The 18,746-nt window shown below is 36.0% G+C and overlaps 1 protein-coding gene across 3 annotated transcripts in view; it reads right to left on the reverse strand.

Moving 5' to 3' along the window:
- GLRB (glycine receptor beta) overlaps positions 1-18,746 on the reverse strand; it is a 44,170-nt gene that overhangs the window by 12,365 nt on the left and 13,059 nt on the right. For 2 of the 3 annotated variants that reach the window (XM_072334168.1, XM_072334166.1), the window contains exons 4-8: positions 18,000-18,067; positions 12,270-12,499; positions 9,730-9,812; positions 8,397-8,537; positions 4,772-4,924 (exon numbers count right to left, since the gene is read on the reverse strand). In XM_072334168.1, the coding sequence (XP_072190269.1) occupies positions 4,772-4,924; positions 8,397-8,537; positions 9,730-9,812; positions 12,270-12,499; positions 18,000-18,067 (675 nt within the window). The remainder of the gene's footprint in view (positions 1-4,771; positions 4,925-8,396; positions 8,538-9,729; positions 9,813-12,269; positions 12,500-17,999; positions 18,068-18,746) is intronic. The other variant, XM_072334169.1, reaches the window with a different exon arrangement.

Here is an 18,746-nt window from a genome sequence, read left to right on the forward strand (position 1 = left end):
AATGCTAATGATGAAAATCATTTTCAATTATAAGCAGGCAGCTTCATGAAATGTAACTGACATCCATAGAAAGAGATGCACAAGAGCAGATACTCAGTGAGCCTTAATGATGTTTCTTATAAGGGTCACATGTGCTATACAAAGCATTACAAGAATTATTTTATAGATCTTTTTCTTGAGATCCATATAAAGTAAGTGAAAATGTAAGAATACTAATGAAGCTGAAAATATTTATATAGTCTTAAATTCTAGCTGGTCATAAATAACAAACATCCTTTTGTTACTGTTCCACTTTGGAATTCAATCAGATTAATAACTTACTTTGATATGGATCTCAAACAGGACACTTATTAGCTTCTAAGACACTGAAAAGAAAGTATAAATAAGTAGCTATATGATTTTAAACACAAAATTTTATGGTGTTTCATTTAAAAATGTGTGATGTCAATAAACAATTGCTAAGCTAGATTGTTTTTTTGTCCATTGTGATTAACAAAGATGTTTTCTGTTGAATCAGAATGACAAGGCAAATACTGAACAAATACACTTTATCGTCTACTCTGGCTTATACTACTCTATCAAGGGAAAAAAATATATCATAAGGACAAGAAGAAAGAAAAGTATAGTTCACTTTTTATTTATTTATTTATTCATTTTCAATGACCAACACCAGCTGGTTTTGGCAGGCTGAACACTAATTACTGATCATTATGAAATGTAATAAAAAGCATATTGTCTTTTAACATACAAAAGACACTTCTTCCTGTCTTCATCTCTCTGAGGCTAATTCCCATTTGTTGGAAGGATGAAACCTTCATTCTCTGAGCTAGAGAAACCAAAGAAAATCTTCTAGGTTTTTGAGACAACACAGAAGTAAAAAAGAAATATTCAATCAAGCAGCCATTTTGCTGCCAGATCAGAGCTGGTCTTGCCTCAGAGAGACTTTGCACCAGAGCTACTAAGTTGCACTTCTGACAGTACCTATTGAATAGGGCTCAAACACTACAGCTCCAACGTAGCTGAGGAGAATGAATAAATAAGCTTCAAGATAACCTGCAAAAATAATTTTTAAAATGAGAGTGGTGTGTCAGGGAGGAAATCTCCATTTTCTTCTTAGGGACAAAAAGGAGAAGGGACCTCAGTTCTTTGGTACAAACTTGGGAATGCTGGTCTTTCTAAGAAACAAGTCTGCTTTTTTCTTTTTTCCCTAGAGCGTGATCCCTCTTGATCACAAAGTATATCCATCTGCCAGCTTTGCACAGAGACAAGAACTACATGCTTTTTCTTTCATTTAATAGGTCACTTACACCCAGTCTTCAGTCATCTCAAATATAACCAAACAGTTTAAGTTTACAAGGTCTGCAGTACAAGATCTGACCCACTGCCAACATGCTATTCACATTTCAGTGATGTAATAACCTAATAACTAATTTATCCACACACAGAAATTTCTTCTTCATCCCTATTATGAAGGGTAGTTAGCTCACTGCCTAAAGCATGATTGCGTAGAGCTCCTGTTTTAAAAACACTAACAAAGGTTACATGTGCATAATATCACTAAAGCACTTCAGCATATACTGCCAGATAAATAAATCTCCCTTTTTCAAATCCATCAGGCTCAACTAGCCTCAGCACTATCTCCTGGCAATGAATTACAAAGGTTAATTTTATGCTGTACAAAATAGCATTTTCTGTTTTATATTACTGCTTTAAAAATGTCTGGCTCCATCTCAAATATAATATTCCATCCTTCTTTCCTCATACTTTGTTATCTATAATACATTCACTTCTCTCATTACACTTTGTAAACTAGAAGACATAATCTTGCCAGTCTTAATACTACGCTATTCAAATACATCTCAACATCTGTCCTTTGAGACCCTATATTTGCTGCAGTTTCTTAAAATGCAATGAGTTGAACTAAGATAGAGCTGATTGCAGGCATGATGGAGGGCATGTTTGTCTGTTACATAAGGGGAATATGTCACCCATCACTTCTCCAAGCTTTCAGTTCTCTATAGTATCCCAAGTATGCTTTCATAGGAGACAGTGTGTGGTGTGTGACTCCATTACTTCAGGCTACTGTGGTTGGTTGGAAGCCTGAAGTCCCTTAGATGCCTACAGCCTCAGGGAACACTTTACTCCCTTTGGGCGTTAGGTGGCACTGAAGGAAAGAGAGGAATTTTTTGAACAGATGCTGTCACACTTTCCACCTGTAAAAAACTGGAGAATCCTCCATAGGCCTCATTAAAACACAAGCATTTATTTAGAAAGAAGCATTTGATCACTCCATCTTTAAATCACTTAGCCAGAGCTCTCCAGATACGTGTCCTTTGTGGAATTCCCTACCACCATATCATCTAATTGAATTCAATATTATAGGTATAAAAAAAATCTTGCAACTTACTTAGTTCCTAGATGGATACAACCTTTTTCTTTGAAGAAAAAAAAAAAAAAAAAAAAAAAAAAAAAAAAAAAAAAAAACACCTTTTCCCAGAAAATTAACCAATCTACAAAATAATATTGAGCTTTCTAGTTCTCGCATTTCTAAATCAGCTAGAAACATCTGAGATTCCTAGGCATGGCTAACAGTAGTCCACTATACTTAATTCTAAGGACAACTATATTAGGATACTCACATGTAGACCTGAAGTAGCTTCTCACCTAATAAGATATCTTACCAACCACTGTAATATTAATGACAACTGGTAACACTTTCTTGTGAGTAGATATTCACTTGACACAGAAATGTTTATCCTGTTAGATTTCAAGATCAACTCTCTTTAAGGATGTGGAGAGAAGAGTTAGTTTGTTGTCCTCTTGCAAACTGGAGAAACATAAATCTTAACACAACCATGGTGCTATCAACTTGCATTACTGAATACTGACTCATGACTAAAGGATGGTCAGATTTAGTGTTTGTTGCTTCTCTGGGGATTCAGGAAAAGTTACACAGCCAGGCCAATGGTAGGAATCTTTGAAAATGCATTATATCATGGTAATATATAAAAGGAGCCAAAAAAAACTTAAAACACATAAAAACAGATAAACAGGCAAATAAATAAGCATGCGTGTTTAGTTATAAACACATCCATGCTACATAAATCATCACTATACTTCCTACAGATGTAACATATAATTGATAAACCTGACTGATCAGCTATTTGAAAACCAGGATTATAAATACTGAGAAATACTTTTATAATGATAAAGCTTTGATCATACTGGATCTCAATAAAACTCCAGTTCTTGATTCTATTTTTTAATTTAAGACATGACATAGTTTCTCCAGAATGATTTTTTCTTCTTTCTTGAAACATCTTATGTTTTGTGCTATGGGAATCATCCTTACTAGTTTTCCACCTATTTGTTACTTGCTATCAAACTAATATGGATTGTGACTCCTCCTCAAGAACCAATAGTATTTTTAAAGATCAAGAAAAATAAAGTTGTTTTGTATTCTGAAACAGTTCCCTGTAAAAGAGATAGATACAATAAATATAATGAAACATGTTTTCATTATGTTTAGGTTGAGGAAGGTAGCCAACTGTGGCAGAGAAACCAAAAGCAGCATTTCAGTCTTGGTTCTCCAGATCTTGAGCAGCTCTTTGTTTATCTTAGCTATCACATCCATGGAGAAGAAAGAGATGTGGTACACATCTTGAAAATGAAGCAGCACAGCTCAGAGCAAGGCATCTACAGGGACATTTATACTTAACAAGCTTGGCAAAAATCTTTCCTGTTCCAAGAGATTTCAGACTCTACTGATCAATCTGTGATGGCGACAGGGCAGGCTCTGTTCCTTAGGATCTCTAGTGCTCTTCAGCATTTGCTCATGCACATGAGGCTGCATAGGACTTGGATCCAGTTGGGATGTGGGTGGGAGGCTTCTCAGTAAGTCAGAGCCTAGAGAGATGCTTAAACTGCACCTTTGAGGGATGGGAAAACAGTTGAATTATGTCTCCTGGGAACATGGAGAAGACTTGGAAAATAAGGGGTATGGAGGTGGGAAAGACAGGGAAAGGTGGGGACAAGGAGTTACAGACCTGAGAAAAGAGTGGTTGTGGTAGGCATGGGGATAGGAAAGGATTACATGTAGCAGTGTCAAGATGCAAGAGCCTGGCTCCACATTTCACTGAGCTCTTGTGATCTGCAGGCTGGCCCATCCCAGAGCCAGAATCCCATGCACAATTAAACAGGGAAGATAAGATACTATTGTTTTGATTAACTCCATGTCCTACAATCCCATAATAAATGAAGAGCCTGCCTATTGTGTTGTGCTGAGCAGCACAACAGGCTGAAATAGTTCATTAACTGAGTTTCTAATGAAATCAAGGATGTTAATTCTTTTCTAAACATCATTTGGTTTCTATTAATCTTCAGAAAACTTGCTACAAGAGATAGCTATTTAGATTCTTAGTCATCATCCTGCTTCCTTATTTCAAGGGTTCTTCAAATGCTCAAATTCCTATACACTATGTATTGCCCCAGTGTCTGCAACAACACCCACAAATAAGATTTGATAAGATCAGATTTGTCCTAGTACAGAGAAGCAGAGGGAGTGTCCTCATCATATTAGCACTGGAATCATTAACAAGCAAAGCTTCAATATGGGGGTGGATTTTACACGGCCAGGAATGAGGAGGTTTCAGTGAAAATGATGAGTGGATATGGAAGTTGCTTTCAGTGTCCAGTGTCATGCTGTCAAAGCAACTGAGAATGGCTTGATGGTGTTGAGTGGACTGTAACAGCATATGTGAAGGCAGGTTACCCAGTGGGACTCTTGCAGCACTTGCATCAGGATTGATCCAAAATGATAGCCAGGACAGAACAACAATTAGCAGTGTAGGAGCATAAACACCCATCATGTAAAATCCAACTTGTCTTCTTAAAGTGAAGATTACTTCTACACAAGTGTAATAACCTTTAAAGAAATAAATGCATATTAAAGTTTAATGTGCTTTGCAGGTCAGCTTCTTCAGATTACCATCCTCTACTCACTTTTCTGCTTAAGAGCACAGGTTCATTGATTTGAATTTCCTTAAAAAGGCAAATAATTCAATTTGAAATATGTTCAAAACACAAATCAATGTAACCTGCAGGTGAGAGCTGGCACGTGGTTCTCTCTGTGATCTATAAGCACCCTCTGCCTTTTCACAGCATCTCAATAACCAGCAGCTGACATGAGCCTTATCTTCAGTCTGGCTTCAACATGCAGGCCAATTACAAACAATGGGATCTGGCAGTCATACCAGCTTAAGCTAGTATGAGCTTAAGCTCATACAAAAGTTATACTTAGCATTAATTTGCAAATAAGATGGAAGAAAAAAATATTTATTTAGAAAGGTTAGAATGGAAAGAGATGACCCAAAAGTGACCCTAAGAGAGATTCTCCCAATACTGAAAGCCGATATAGGTAACTCCTAAAATTGGTACAGATTTTTTACACAAGGCTCTAAAACACGCTAAATTTTGAGATGGAATATTGCATCAAAGCTTTTAAAATGAAAAGCTCAAACATACAAACACTTCAATAAAATATTTAATAAGATGAATTAAACAACAGCAACAACAAAAAAATAAACCTGCAAATACTAGGAATTTGGTGGAGATAACAGAAGGATACATCATAAACTACTCTATAACAAGAAGGCATTCCTGAATTACATTAGAACAATACCAAAACTCAAGTCACTAACTGTAAAAAAAAGAATTGGTGTACACCTCATTTAGAATGTAGAATCTACTTATCTTGTGTATTTTATAAAACAGGTATCCTAGAATGATCAGTCATTTCAAAATATCGGTGAGCCTACAATAATCAAAACAACAACAACAAACAGAAATACTCCTTTGCTGTGTAGAAGACTGTAAATGGTATTTTGCAGCCTTCTATCATTGCCAATGTTCTCTAGTCGTACAACTTCTGAATAATTTCTAGGAATTTTAGGTTTTACATTCAAACACGGGGAGACTGTAAATATTGTTACTTATTTGCTTTCTCCCAGAAATGCATTCTGTGTGTACTTTCATCACACAGAGATTATCTGTTGCTCTCATCATTGTGTTTCTGAAGACGCTTTTGGATTTGTCATACATTTTGGTCAATAAGAAATAGGCAATCTGCAACTTAAAAACTTAAGTGCTCAGATTATTGTTATAGTCACTCCAAATTTACTCTCTACTTAGACAGGCATGATAAAATATCAGTTGGTGTAAATGGTCATAAGATTAAGTTCTCTGTAGTTAGCAACAATTTCCTGCATAGGCCATACCTTAGAAAACTTGCTTGTACTTGTAACATTGCCTCTTGTTTGCTTTATAAAATCCTTACTAGAATTAATTTTAATTACGTGCACAACATCTGCACTGTAAAATGTCTTCAATATAAGAATTAAAGGTACACCAAACAGCTGCTGATTCCTGAAAGCAGCCTCTAAATACTTCATCATACTTACCTATTCAATTCACGTTAATGAAGTACTAATTCCAGATTTGATTATAAGCTAATCACGGATGATTTTCGTCTTTAAACAAAAAGGACTAGCAATAAAAAAATTATGTGAACTTTCTTAAATTTAATGTTGCAATTCAACTGAATCTGATGGCTCTTCTAATGATCTTTTCATTAATGGTCACATCGCGCACACACACACAAAAATGTGACCATTTTGCCAAGCACTTTGCAAAGTGTCATTTTAATTTATGGTCACAAGATGTTGCAACTTCAAAGAGTAATGCTAACAGTTTAATTGTAAAGCATGTAATGATTAAGTCTTAGATTTTTCTTTAAGATTCTAGAAACCCTAAAAATACCTGAGATACCCAAATTTCAATTTTGTAGATGTTTAACCTTAGATTTATGACAAAACATAAAATTATTACACTAACTTTGACAACACAATTACAAGAGTAGCCTACCCAGGGAGGTGGTGGAGTCACCATCCCTAGCAGTGTTTAAGAAGCGTCTGGATGGGGAGCTAGGAGATATGGTTTGGGGGTTTTCTTTAGGTATGGTAAAGGGAAGATGGTTGGACTAGATGACCTTATAGGTCCTTTCCAACCTTGTGATTCTATGATTCCATGATTCTATGATTCTATAAGACAGCAATTTGGAGTAAGCGTTCCTTTCTGCCCTTGAATGAAATGGAAGTCTCTTTGTATTATATCCAGTTTTCCCATGTTTATGAGTTTTACTTGGGAATTGCAAAATCAATCTATTTAATTTTCCATGACTTCATAGCCTAATTTTTCAGTAAACTCATTACTTATTTAAGAATAAAATACATTTCTCACTGCTAAGAAACCTTTTATCATTTCCAAATTTGGATTTAAACGTCAGCTGTTGGTTGTGCTTTCATCTATACAGCATTATTCTGAGGAGAGGTAATTTCACACTATTTTCAAAAGTAAATAATCTGAGATACAGAATTATGTACTTAGTAAGTGAAAAACTCATTAATTTTGCAGATAAAAAATAACATTCAATTTCAGTTATCTCCTTCAAACTAAATTCCTTAACTCCAAGCTATATAAAGGTTACCTGAGATCTCTTCACGCTTGGGATCTAGCTCAAAAACAACTGTAAGTAACAGACCCTCAACAGCAGCTGAATAGTCAGGAAGAAACTTGAAAAAAACATTGCAGAAAAGCTTCAGTGCCACAGCTGTCTTCATTTTAATGGGAGACTAGTGTATATGATGTAATAGCACTGACTAAAACACAACCTGCTGACTTCAGTTGTTATGAAAAGTCTTGCGGTTGCCACAGTATGTGAGTAGTTTGGATAAAATTATATGCAGAAATTAATCAAAGCAGAAATGATAAATCGTTAGAAGCCAGAAAGCATTGCAGAATTTTTTTGTCCACACAAATACAATCTCAAGACTGAATCAATACAGAGCTAAGGACTGCAAACAGCTTTCTGTGGTGACACATCTCAAGAGCACTTAAAGAAAAGAAGAGCCTGCAGGAAGAAACATTTAAAGTTGCACTCTAATACTATCAATTTTTGGAACAAACGTTAAAACAGAAAACCTGAATTACCCTACTTTGCTGCAGGTAGCACAATTCTACATGAATCGCCCATAAGAAAAGTGCTTTCAAGAACAGAAAACTAACCAGATTATAGAAACAAAATGGCAAGATCAGGGACACATAAGCCAAATCAAGAAAAATATTTAATTTCATCTAATTTTCAATCTAGTCTTTAAGTATTGGCATTAGTTTGCAGTAATTATATGTGATTGTTACAATGATATGTACTACGGGTTAGCTAAAAATAATCCATTTCCTCCCATGAAATGTAAGACGTACTGGAGTATAAATCATTATCTACAAATTGCAACAGAAGGAAGCTTAAAGTTTTTACCATGAAAACCACTTATATCACCTACCTGTGCCTTTGTAATACTTGGTACAGTTACCATATTCGATATCCTCCTTTTTAATATCAAACTGAGGCAGAGCAATTTTCTCCAACTGTACAGGATCTCCAGACTGCCAGATAAAGCGTAAGTCATCAGTTGTGTAACCAACTAGAAGAACAAAATAATAATTATTATTTAATGTCCCATCTTACTCAAAGTAAATTCAACAATAAAATCTAGCATGTATTTACCACATTTCTTTCTTTCTTTCTCACTTTCTTTTTATTTTTCACTTTTTTTATTTCCTATTCAAAGAATCAGAAAAAAATTAGATAATTCACAACTGAATTTGTATGTAGTTCTATATTAAGACTTCGCAGGTGGAACGTTATATTATTGGCAATATTACAATGATTGAGAGGTGTTTGTTACAGAAATCATGGTCTAAACAAACAAAGCAAAGCTCCATATTCCACGGCTCTAAACTTTGTGTAATCATTCATACTCCATTTCAGTAAAGCATGAAAAACATACTGAATTTCAACTACATTCACAAGTCCTAGTAACTACAACAGAAATTAACACTGCACCTACTTAATAATTACTTGATTATCTAATTATTTAGCTTTTGTGTGAAATAACCTTTCTACTTAGTTGTTCAGACTAAAAGCCCTGATTCATTAAATCATTGTGCTTTAGGAAATACATAACAAGAAATTTAAGTAGGTATGTAGCCCTGTTGAAATCAAGTCAGTACGTCAGCACCATCATAATCTCCTGAAGACAGAGAGACCCTAGCATATATCTAAAGCATGACTTTACATCATGACTTACATCACCACTATGTGAGAGGTAGTGGTAGTATCCCCTTTGTAAGATCAGATCCCCAGATGACCAAAACAGGATTAGCAGGGGAGAGATGTCTGCACACATCCATAACAAATCTTGAAACCATTTTGAAAAGGTTTCATACAAAATGCTCTCAAATACTGGCATCAAATAATCTTCTTTTGTTACAGTAGCTCAGGAGTTACAAATAACACAGTGCATCATCACTGCAAAGGGATAAAATGGACCCTGACACTGTACAAAAAACAGAGGTTATGGAAGTTAAAACCACCAGGGGAAACCATGGATTCTTTTTTTCCAAATGATATGTGTTTCCATTCTACTAAGCTTATTGCAATTACTTTTGTAATACCAATCAGTTGTCATTAAGTTTAATAGCGAAAGCTCGAATCAGAGTGCATGGTGACATAACCATAAGAAACATTTTTCATGGGGAAATTTATGTTGGTGGGAATATTCACTTCAAGATTCATTACAAAATGTGTTTTTATGCAAAGATGAATTTACATACAGCTTTCCAATTGCATCTTGCAGCGCTGTGTATCCATAGGAAATAAGGTCAAGTCCAAAGGGCATGACAGAGTAATAGACAATCTAAAAATACAGAAACAGAATACAGAAATAGGGTGAGCTGTCATGTAAGGAGCAGATTGCACTGAGAAAAATAAATAAATAAAAATCCTAGGTATTTGACTCACAGTTTCTAAAAGAGTAGGAAAAACAATAACATAAGTTATAATAAATAGCAGTTCAAAACTTGGGTATCTACCAGAAATTTAAGTACCTCTAGTAGTCTAATAATGCAGTGTTGAACATACAGAATTTCACAATCTTGAGGACTACTAGTGCATGGCAAAAGACTTAATTTTTAGACACAACCAAACCAAAGGTCCACACCGAAATCTGTCTCCAGCAGTGGTCAGTGGCAGACCGCTGAAGAAGAATATAAGACCAGAGCATTGAGGAAATGACACTTCCCCAGATTTCCAGCAGCCTCCTTTAGGTTGTGCCTCACGGGCTTCCTAAACCAGAAGTGAGTGATGCTTCCTTATTTAAGAGAGCTCAACAGAATTTTTTTCCTTCTAGAAGCCTCCTGTTGCTTTCTTGAATTTACGTAGACTTCAGTAATACAAAGCATCTGCAACAAGGAGCACACTATCCTTCAGACACTCTAATAGTCTCCTTCCATCTGCCCTGGCCTTGGTTTCCTGATTATTTTACTGGAAAAGAAGGTAAATAATCAGTGTCCATCCGCTTTTTATGTGCCATTCAAGATCCCCGAGACACCACCTCAACTAACATTTTTCCCTAGCATGAAAAGTTCCAATTTGCCTAGCTGTTCTAAATGGCTACAACCTGGAAAAATATGTATCTGAAAGCAGTTTCAACTATTAAGTTTTACTATTTAAAATCAAAGCCACTTTTGTAGCTGAAAGTGATTTTCTATTTTGAAGTATGAATTTCTACAGACTTCAAAATCTGCTAGATAAACAACTGTAACCAGAACAGGACCTTCAGAATGAGTCAAATGAAGTGCTTGGATTGTCCAATTCATTTTGATTCTATGATTCCTTTTCTGACCTCCATCTGCAAAAGTCTTGATATTTAATTTTCAAATCCTGATTTAGAATGAGCAAAAACAAACACAGACTCTCCTACCTTCTTCTTTCTAACCACTTCCACTCTTGAAATAAAAATCTCATGTATTCATAATTTCAAAAGTTGTCCCCTCTTAATGGTAAAGCTACAATGTATTTGGGAAATCCCTTTTTCCTCCATTTGGGTGGTATGTTTCAGTTTATGCAGAAAAAAAACATTACTCACTGTTACAAACCGAACCTAATCTCTGCAAATCATTGCATTTATGGGCTCTCCGGATCTGTAAATCTTCATTATATTCCTTTTAATTAAAAAATTGGCTGTTTACAATAAATGGTTGCTTTTATGGCATAGAGTTCTGTCACTACGATAAACAAAGCAAAACCACAAAAAAGTATGCATTAATTGCAATGAAACTAAAAATTTTTGGGAGTCCTTTGAAAAATCTCTATCCAGTAAAGCACAGTTCTTAACTGGAATTACGTTCTAGTACTTTTACAAAATATTTATATTTACTTTTTAAATTTCAGTCTTTTTTTAACCCAATAGGAGGTAATCCTTATTTGCATTAGTTATCACAGAAATTCAGGTGGTGAGAAAATTATGTTACTTTGCTGAAGAATTCCTTCAGATAGCACAGAATCACAGGAGTTGGAAGGGACCTCGAGATCAATTGGTCTAACTGCTCTGCTAAAAAATAATGGGGATGGTCTACGTCCCTAATCATCTTTGTGGCCCTCTGCTGGATTCTCTCTATAGGTTCCCTGTCTTTCTTGAATTGGGGAGCCCAGAGCTGGATACAGATGCAGCCTCATTAATGCTGAGGGGAAGAATCACCTTCAACCTGCTGGCCACGCTCTTTTTAGTGCACTCCAGTTGGCCTTCTTGGCCTCAAGGGCATGCCGCTGGATCATGGTCAACCTGCTGTCCACCAGGACACCCAGCTTTTTCTCTGCAGAGCTCCTCCCCAGCAGGTCAGCCCCTAAACTGTACTGACACATGTGGTTATTCCTCCTCAGGTGTAGAACTCTGCACTTGCCCTTGTTGAACCCCGTAAGTTTCTCCTCCGTCCAACTCTCCAACCTGTGTAGATCTTGTTAAACGACAGCACAACTTTCTCCCATTCCATTAGGCTTCCAGAAAATAGGTAACTATATAAAAGGTTTAAATGTTGTTACTAGTACTAGCTTACTTAACATGTTACTTTAACATGATATATTAACATACATACGTTTCAAATTCTAGCACATCCTGTGCTACCAACCTACATGTTTTGAAACATCTCCTGATTCATTTTCATACATCTAATTTATGCCAGCATTGTTTAAAAATTGCCACATATGTTTAAATGTTAATCAAAAACAGTGTTACTAAGGCTAACAGTATATGTATCTCCTATCAAGTCATGAATTGACTAAAGTCAGGAAGAGTATGAATTTATCAACAAAATACCTCATGCTGACTAGGACATCTCCATCCCGAAATATAAAAAGAAGGATATTTTCTTGAGTGACGTCATGGAAGTTAGCATTTTTTTCATTTGCAAAGAACAAATCTGGCTTCCAAAGACACTTAAACATTGTTGGGTCCACCGTCAGAGTGTCTGAACCCCTCCAGTCATTGGGCAGTTTGAGTCTGGGGTCATTCCACTTCTGCCTTAGAAAGATGTTCACTCTGTAATCCTGATGGGAAGAACACGTAAGAATTAGACCAGACAAAAGCCTAGCCAAAAAGCAATCATGGAGAAAGAACACCATTCTATCAGACTCACAGAAGAAAAGCAGTTTATGCCTTAATTTTTCTATCACAAATGTAGGTATGAACCATTATTCAAATAGCATTAGTACGTTCTAATTTTAATGCAATCTAATAACAGGTAGACTATATGTCAGATTTGAATAATTTTATTATTATTATTATTCCTTATAAAGAAAGGACCAAATTTTCCTCGCAGGATTCTTTCTGCATCCCCTCTGACAGTAGCCATGTTACACAGGCATAAAGAAAAGTAGGCAGCAGCACAGAGACAGCCATAGTTTGACTGCACTGATTTACTGCAGCTGCTAGCACAGCGTCACTTCTACCAGTGAATCCTGGAAGTATAAACTCCTGTTTGTTATACAGTTGGTTAAGTAGCATGCTGATGGCAATATAACACCTTATAAAAGCATTGTCCAGTTCATTAAATGGCACAGTGATGGCAATATGCCATACCATAAAAACAGAAAACAGACCAGGAAGATAGCAGACTTTAAACTACAAAAACAGATTACAGCTTTGGGACCTCTAATAGTGATCTGGGGCTATTTCAGTAGGAAAATTGGTGGCTGTACAACATAAGCCCTGAGGCAGCACGTGTGGAAACAGGCACAGAACAGGTCACAAAAATTAAAACAAAATCAAGACATCACATAGAGGAAACTTTCATCCGAATTCAGCAGGAGTTTTAGTCAAGGATGGACAGTATTAGAACCATGCTCAATAAGATCCAAATCTGCCATTGGGAATTGGAGTAGCATGTGTCTCAGGGCAGAATGAAACCCACATGAGCACTGTCCTCAGTGAAAGCTGTGTGCATCCAAAGGAAAAATCTGATCTTGTACGTCAGTTACGATTTTTCAGTCTTACATCTAAGTCTTTTTGCTTTTCAGATTTACATTTAATCAAATGCCTCTTTTTTTATGCAAATGTAAATCAGGCAGATCACATACTGAGAAAGGAACAGAGGTATTGTTAAATCAAAGAAAAAAAATAATAAAAGCAGATTCTATAATTAAAGTAAATCTCTCTGTAGTCCTCCTAGCTGTATTTTACAGTGAGTTTTTTTGTAATAATTATTTATTAGGCACAAAGCATCCTGAGATTACAGCTGCTAGCACTTCACAATTATTTTTAAAAAGGGAGATATCTGGTAGTGATGGTTCACGACACATTTCTTATTTGTCAATTAATTCAACATAAAAAAAATAAAGCGTAGTGTACATGCTAGTATCTTCTTAACCATTTTTCTGTTGTTATGTTGTAAATTTTCTTCCGCAATACTAGGTATAAGCTATAAATTTTCAGTCCAAAGCAAGTGCCATGTTGAGTTACTTATGCTAATTCTTGATTAAGATCTCATGCAGAGTAGTTTACCCTACTGATTCCCTCTGTTAATCCCCTTTGCTCACGTTCCCGTGTCCAGCCCAGGTATTTCTTTACAACAGACTGTGTAATGTTTCTCCCCACTGCATTATAACTAAAACCAAAGCATCAAAACTAAACAGAAAGATCTGAGGCAACATTTATTAATTTGCATAGTTCTGAGAGAACTGGTACTTTTTGGCTGTCTATAAGGAAGAAAAGAAAAAAGAAAAAAAATAGATGTAGTGTGATTTTTATTTGTTCAAAGACCTATATTGTTCCATCAAAGAAAAGAAGTAGCATAAAATAGTAGTTAATAAATAGAGACTTAGAGTTGGAAGGCTTCCATACAGAAGCTTCAGAACATGAGGGAATTTAGGTCATTATCTCAGAATGATTGATATAACTGAAAATTTACTTGTTTGTTTCTGAAGTTCCCATTCCATATGGACTTCGTGTCCAAGTGAAAACAATTAGTTTAAACTATATAAAACCCGCATACTGTTCATGCTTACAAGCATTACTGAAAAATCAATTTTCTCATGAACAAGTGCATTATCCTTGTTTTAACAAAATAAAAAGTATTCTCACAGCCACAAGCAAATGATAAGCACTCTCCAATGCTTGCCTTCAGTTTACCCATTCAGAAGAGGTTTAAATCACTGAAAATCAAAATCAACTGTTAAAATAGGAATTGGTAGTAAGATCAGGTGGCCACTACTTTACTTCCTTCTTTTTTTCTATCACAAAGGAAGACAAATAAACCAAATGACTAGATTAGTGACAGTTTAAGATGTTGACTCTGTCCCCATTTCAGCCAGTGGAAGAGAATTCCCATTAACCTAAAACAAGTAGGTTCAGGCCTACACAAATGACTGGAAACCTCTCACAAGAGTGCACACCTAGGGAGGATGGCAACCACATACTTGAGATAGTATGAAGAACGTGTAATTCAGCAAAGAGATGTCAAGAGACTAAACTGTATCTACAGAAAATAATATGCAAAGAGTTTTTATTTAGCAGAATACAAACTATTACAGCATGTGACAGAAGCATAGGCTATGATCTGGTATAAATTGAATTGGACTGGTAACAGTTTTTTTCCCAAATGGAGTAATGAATTTTCAGATTCAGAACTTATACTGCAATTAGGTTCAACATGAGCTTGAAAAAGTGGTCTGGATGAGCCACATGGTCTCCCTCCAATACATTTTACAGATGTTTTTTGGATATTGCAAAATGATCAATATTTTAAAGCAAAAGGGAGTCAAATAACCATTCAAAAGCCTGACTATAGGGGGAAAAAGAGCTGTTCATTACCATTAGGACAAGAAGAACAGCGGAGGCAAAAACAATCACTGAAGTGTTCTACAGAGCTTTTCTTTCCCATAAAACTCCAACAGAAGGCAAGCTGTTTTCAAGGGAAGTTGAAAGGGGAGGACTTCTAGGAAATATTTCAAATGCAACCTACTAAACAGTGGGCATGTGGCCAGAAAAACTCCTCAGGCCAGAAGCTAGGCATAGCCAATACTTCTCTCTCTGAAAACTGGAGCACACAGTAGCATCATGAAAGGCTTTTTCTACATGACCTACAATGATACAAAGAAAGCATAACAGCACTCTCTTTAAACAGAGTAGTCGTAGAGTGCTGTCTTTCAACAGATCAGTAAAGTAGAAAATTGCATTCATATGATTGAAAGAAGAAAAGTTAAATAAAAGCATGTACATTAAGAAGACTTTTCTGTAAGTTTTTAAATTAAAGGAGAAGGAAGTGGATTTTGAGTTAGAAAAGAAAGGTTATGCTGCAAATATAGACCTTAAGAATGAATAGCCATTGTAGACAGAAGGTCAGATCCTTAGTACAGCTAAAACATTATAGCCTTATGGATATTTATAAAATAAAGGATTTATCCCTAGAAATCACTGACTTGTCTATAACAGTTCCCAAGTGCAACATAATCCCTATATTACCCTACAAATCTGTACTCTAAAACAATCCCTGAAAAATTGGAAGAGTTAGCATGAGGATCCCAGACAAGTACTCTCAAAAGCCAAAAGACAACAAGATACAGGAGTTCAGGCAAAGGGAGCTTATTGGAAAGTAGCAGTTCTGATATGAGCCATCCTCTATTTTAGCTGTAAAAATTCTTATTCACTCTGTACTTGCTATTTATTTATTTGTTTGCTTATTTCCCCAGTTAACTTGTTTGATATGTGTGGGAACGTGAAAATTCTCTCTAGTACTCAACAATACAACATGAACTCTACTTTTGCTAGAAACTGAGCAATCATTTGCCCTTTGTTTTTTGCACAAGTTTGATTAAAACTGTATAAAATGGGCATAGGATCAATGCTATGCCTCCACCAATCTTGCTTCTAACCTGTTAACACTTTTCTACAACAAAACCCTTTCTCTCCTAAAGCAGACTCTGCCTCAGTAGGCAGTCAACCACTCTATTTTGTTGGTGAAGAGCAAACTGCTCTGAGAACGTCAATAGTTATGGGACAATAAAGACAGAAAGCAAAAATAATTGATTCTCACCAAAGGAGCCAAATAGTGAATTTGACATTAAATCATAAAATTAATTCCCATGTCCTTGGACAGTCGAAGGCCATTGACACTGACAAAGCAGTCTGGTACACCACCTGACAACCCTTCATGCCTACAGGGGACAGGCTTGCAGAGTTCTGGTCCCAGTAATGTATCTGCCTGCCTTCCTTACTCTCAGTCTAGCCACAGTTTTATTCCCCATTTTAACCCTGAATGAATAACGTGCCTGTCTCAGCACCCACCTCTGCCTCCTGCTCCATCTCTGTTTTGATATATTCACTTTCATGCTATGATCCTCCTGTTTTCAGCTGAAACAGACTGTGCAACTTGTCCAAGCAAGTAGTCTTTTGCAGAATGAGTCATACTCTTGATGTGTGAGATTCCCCATCAAACTCAGATGATGGAGAAACATTATTATTACATGAGATAAGGAAGGAAAATATGAAGTTCAGACAAAAAAGCTAGCCCTCATGAACCAAGGCATCACAATGATTGGCTGGACATAGACATTTAAATAAAAGCATAACATGAGGATGATGTCTGAAGCTCTAAAATACGAAGGAGAGCATGACTATCTTACACAACATACTACTAAATCTGTGAATGACTAGTCAGGAATTCACAGGCAGGCATATATGCATTGCTGTAGAGAGGAAACTATTTTTTTGAGAGATGCACACGCCTTATGTCCATGTTTTGTTACTATTAGGATATGGTTAATTGTAAAAAAGCCTCTGTAAAAGTCACTTTTTAAAGCATGTAGTAAATCTCAAAAACTTGAAAGGGCCATCTGGTTTAATATACCTGCCATTTTAGATACTCATTTCACTCCTTCTTTCCTGCTTTTCCTCCCTGCTCCTTTAAACTCCAGTCCTCTTTTTGTTTTCAGGAAATAAATCTCAAAATATCTTCATCTTACATTCTTTGTTTTAATATCACTTCCTGCTAATGCCATTAGCTGACTTACTATCATTTCCAATCAACTCTAAATCCCTTATTCACTCCTAGCAATGAAACAGGAATTTCTGGCCAAGCTGCTCAAAAGCTATTTCAGCCATTGCATCTGTTTAACTTTGAGCAACTCCACAGCCTCACTGAAATGTCATTAAGAGTAACACATGAGCTGGTTCTGAATTTTAAGAAGGTACTGACTTTGATGCGCAACAAAAGGTGTTTTATTATTTATTAGCTGTACTCCTTACCCCTCAGAAACCTATAGAACACAGAACATACGTGCTTGAGATCTTTGCATGTATGTTCACTTTGCACATTTTGCAGATTTTTCACACACATCAGACTCTAAAAGCTATGACAACCTGTGACAAAAAAAGAATTAAACAGATTCACAGATTTACAGCAAAAGGCACAGTCTATCACTAGTCCCATTACCTCTCAGTCTGTGCCGCCAAAACAATCACGTACAGTTTATGTTTTGTAATCCTCAGTCTGAATTTTTATTGAATAAGAAAATCTGCATGTGTGCTACATTCAGTGCATTTCAGTCTTACCATAGTTGTCTCTTGAATTGACCCAAAGCTGTTAATGAAGATATTGACTGCCACATCAACTGGAATTCCTTTAAAAAGAAAAGAAAAAGAAATGATTTCTAGTCATTTGCACAATCCAGTAAAGGTACATTATCTTTCCTTTGTGGCTCCCTCTGAGTGGTATCACAATGTGAAATATTTTTTATAACTCTGTTTTCAAAGGCTACAGCATAATCTGTTTGCATTGAAGCCATGAGAATCGTTTTCATAAGAAAACAGAAAAAAAAACCCTCCTTCCAGAGCACTAAACTTACAGCATTTCACTGACCATTAAGTCAATGAGCCATTTTCAAATTCCATGATTTTCTGCTATCATAGAATGCACCATCCAGTATTACTTTTACATGCAGTGCAATCGACAGGCAATTCACATCTCTAGTGGTAGACACATTCAACTGGCAGACATATAACATTGATCTATCATCCCAAATAACTGTTCATGACTTATGATGACACATTTACTTAAACTGTAAGAGGATACTACTTCATGCAAGTCAAGTGTATAAATGTACCAGAGTACATAGAGGGGATAAAAACTGTTTCATGCAGCTTTCACAGCTACCCAACTTGAGGGGGAGAGAAGCAAAAGGCTGCTCCATTTTACAATGATTATCAATTTGGCAAGAAAAATTTTGAGAAGCCAGCAGCTGTGAAGATGTCAAGATGGACTGGATTTTTTGTCTCTTTTCCACAGCCAGGATTACTATA

This window comes from Excalfactoria chinensis, chromosome 4 (genome assembly GCF_039878825.1).
Source record: "Excalfactoria chinensis isolate bCotChi1 chromosome 4, bCotChi1.hap2, whole genome shotgun sequence".
NCBI lineage: Eukaryota > Metazoa > Chordata > Aves > Galliformes > Phasianidae > Excalfactoria > Excalfactoria chinensis.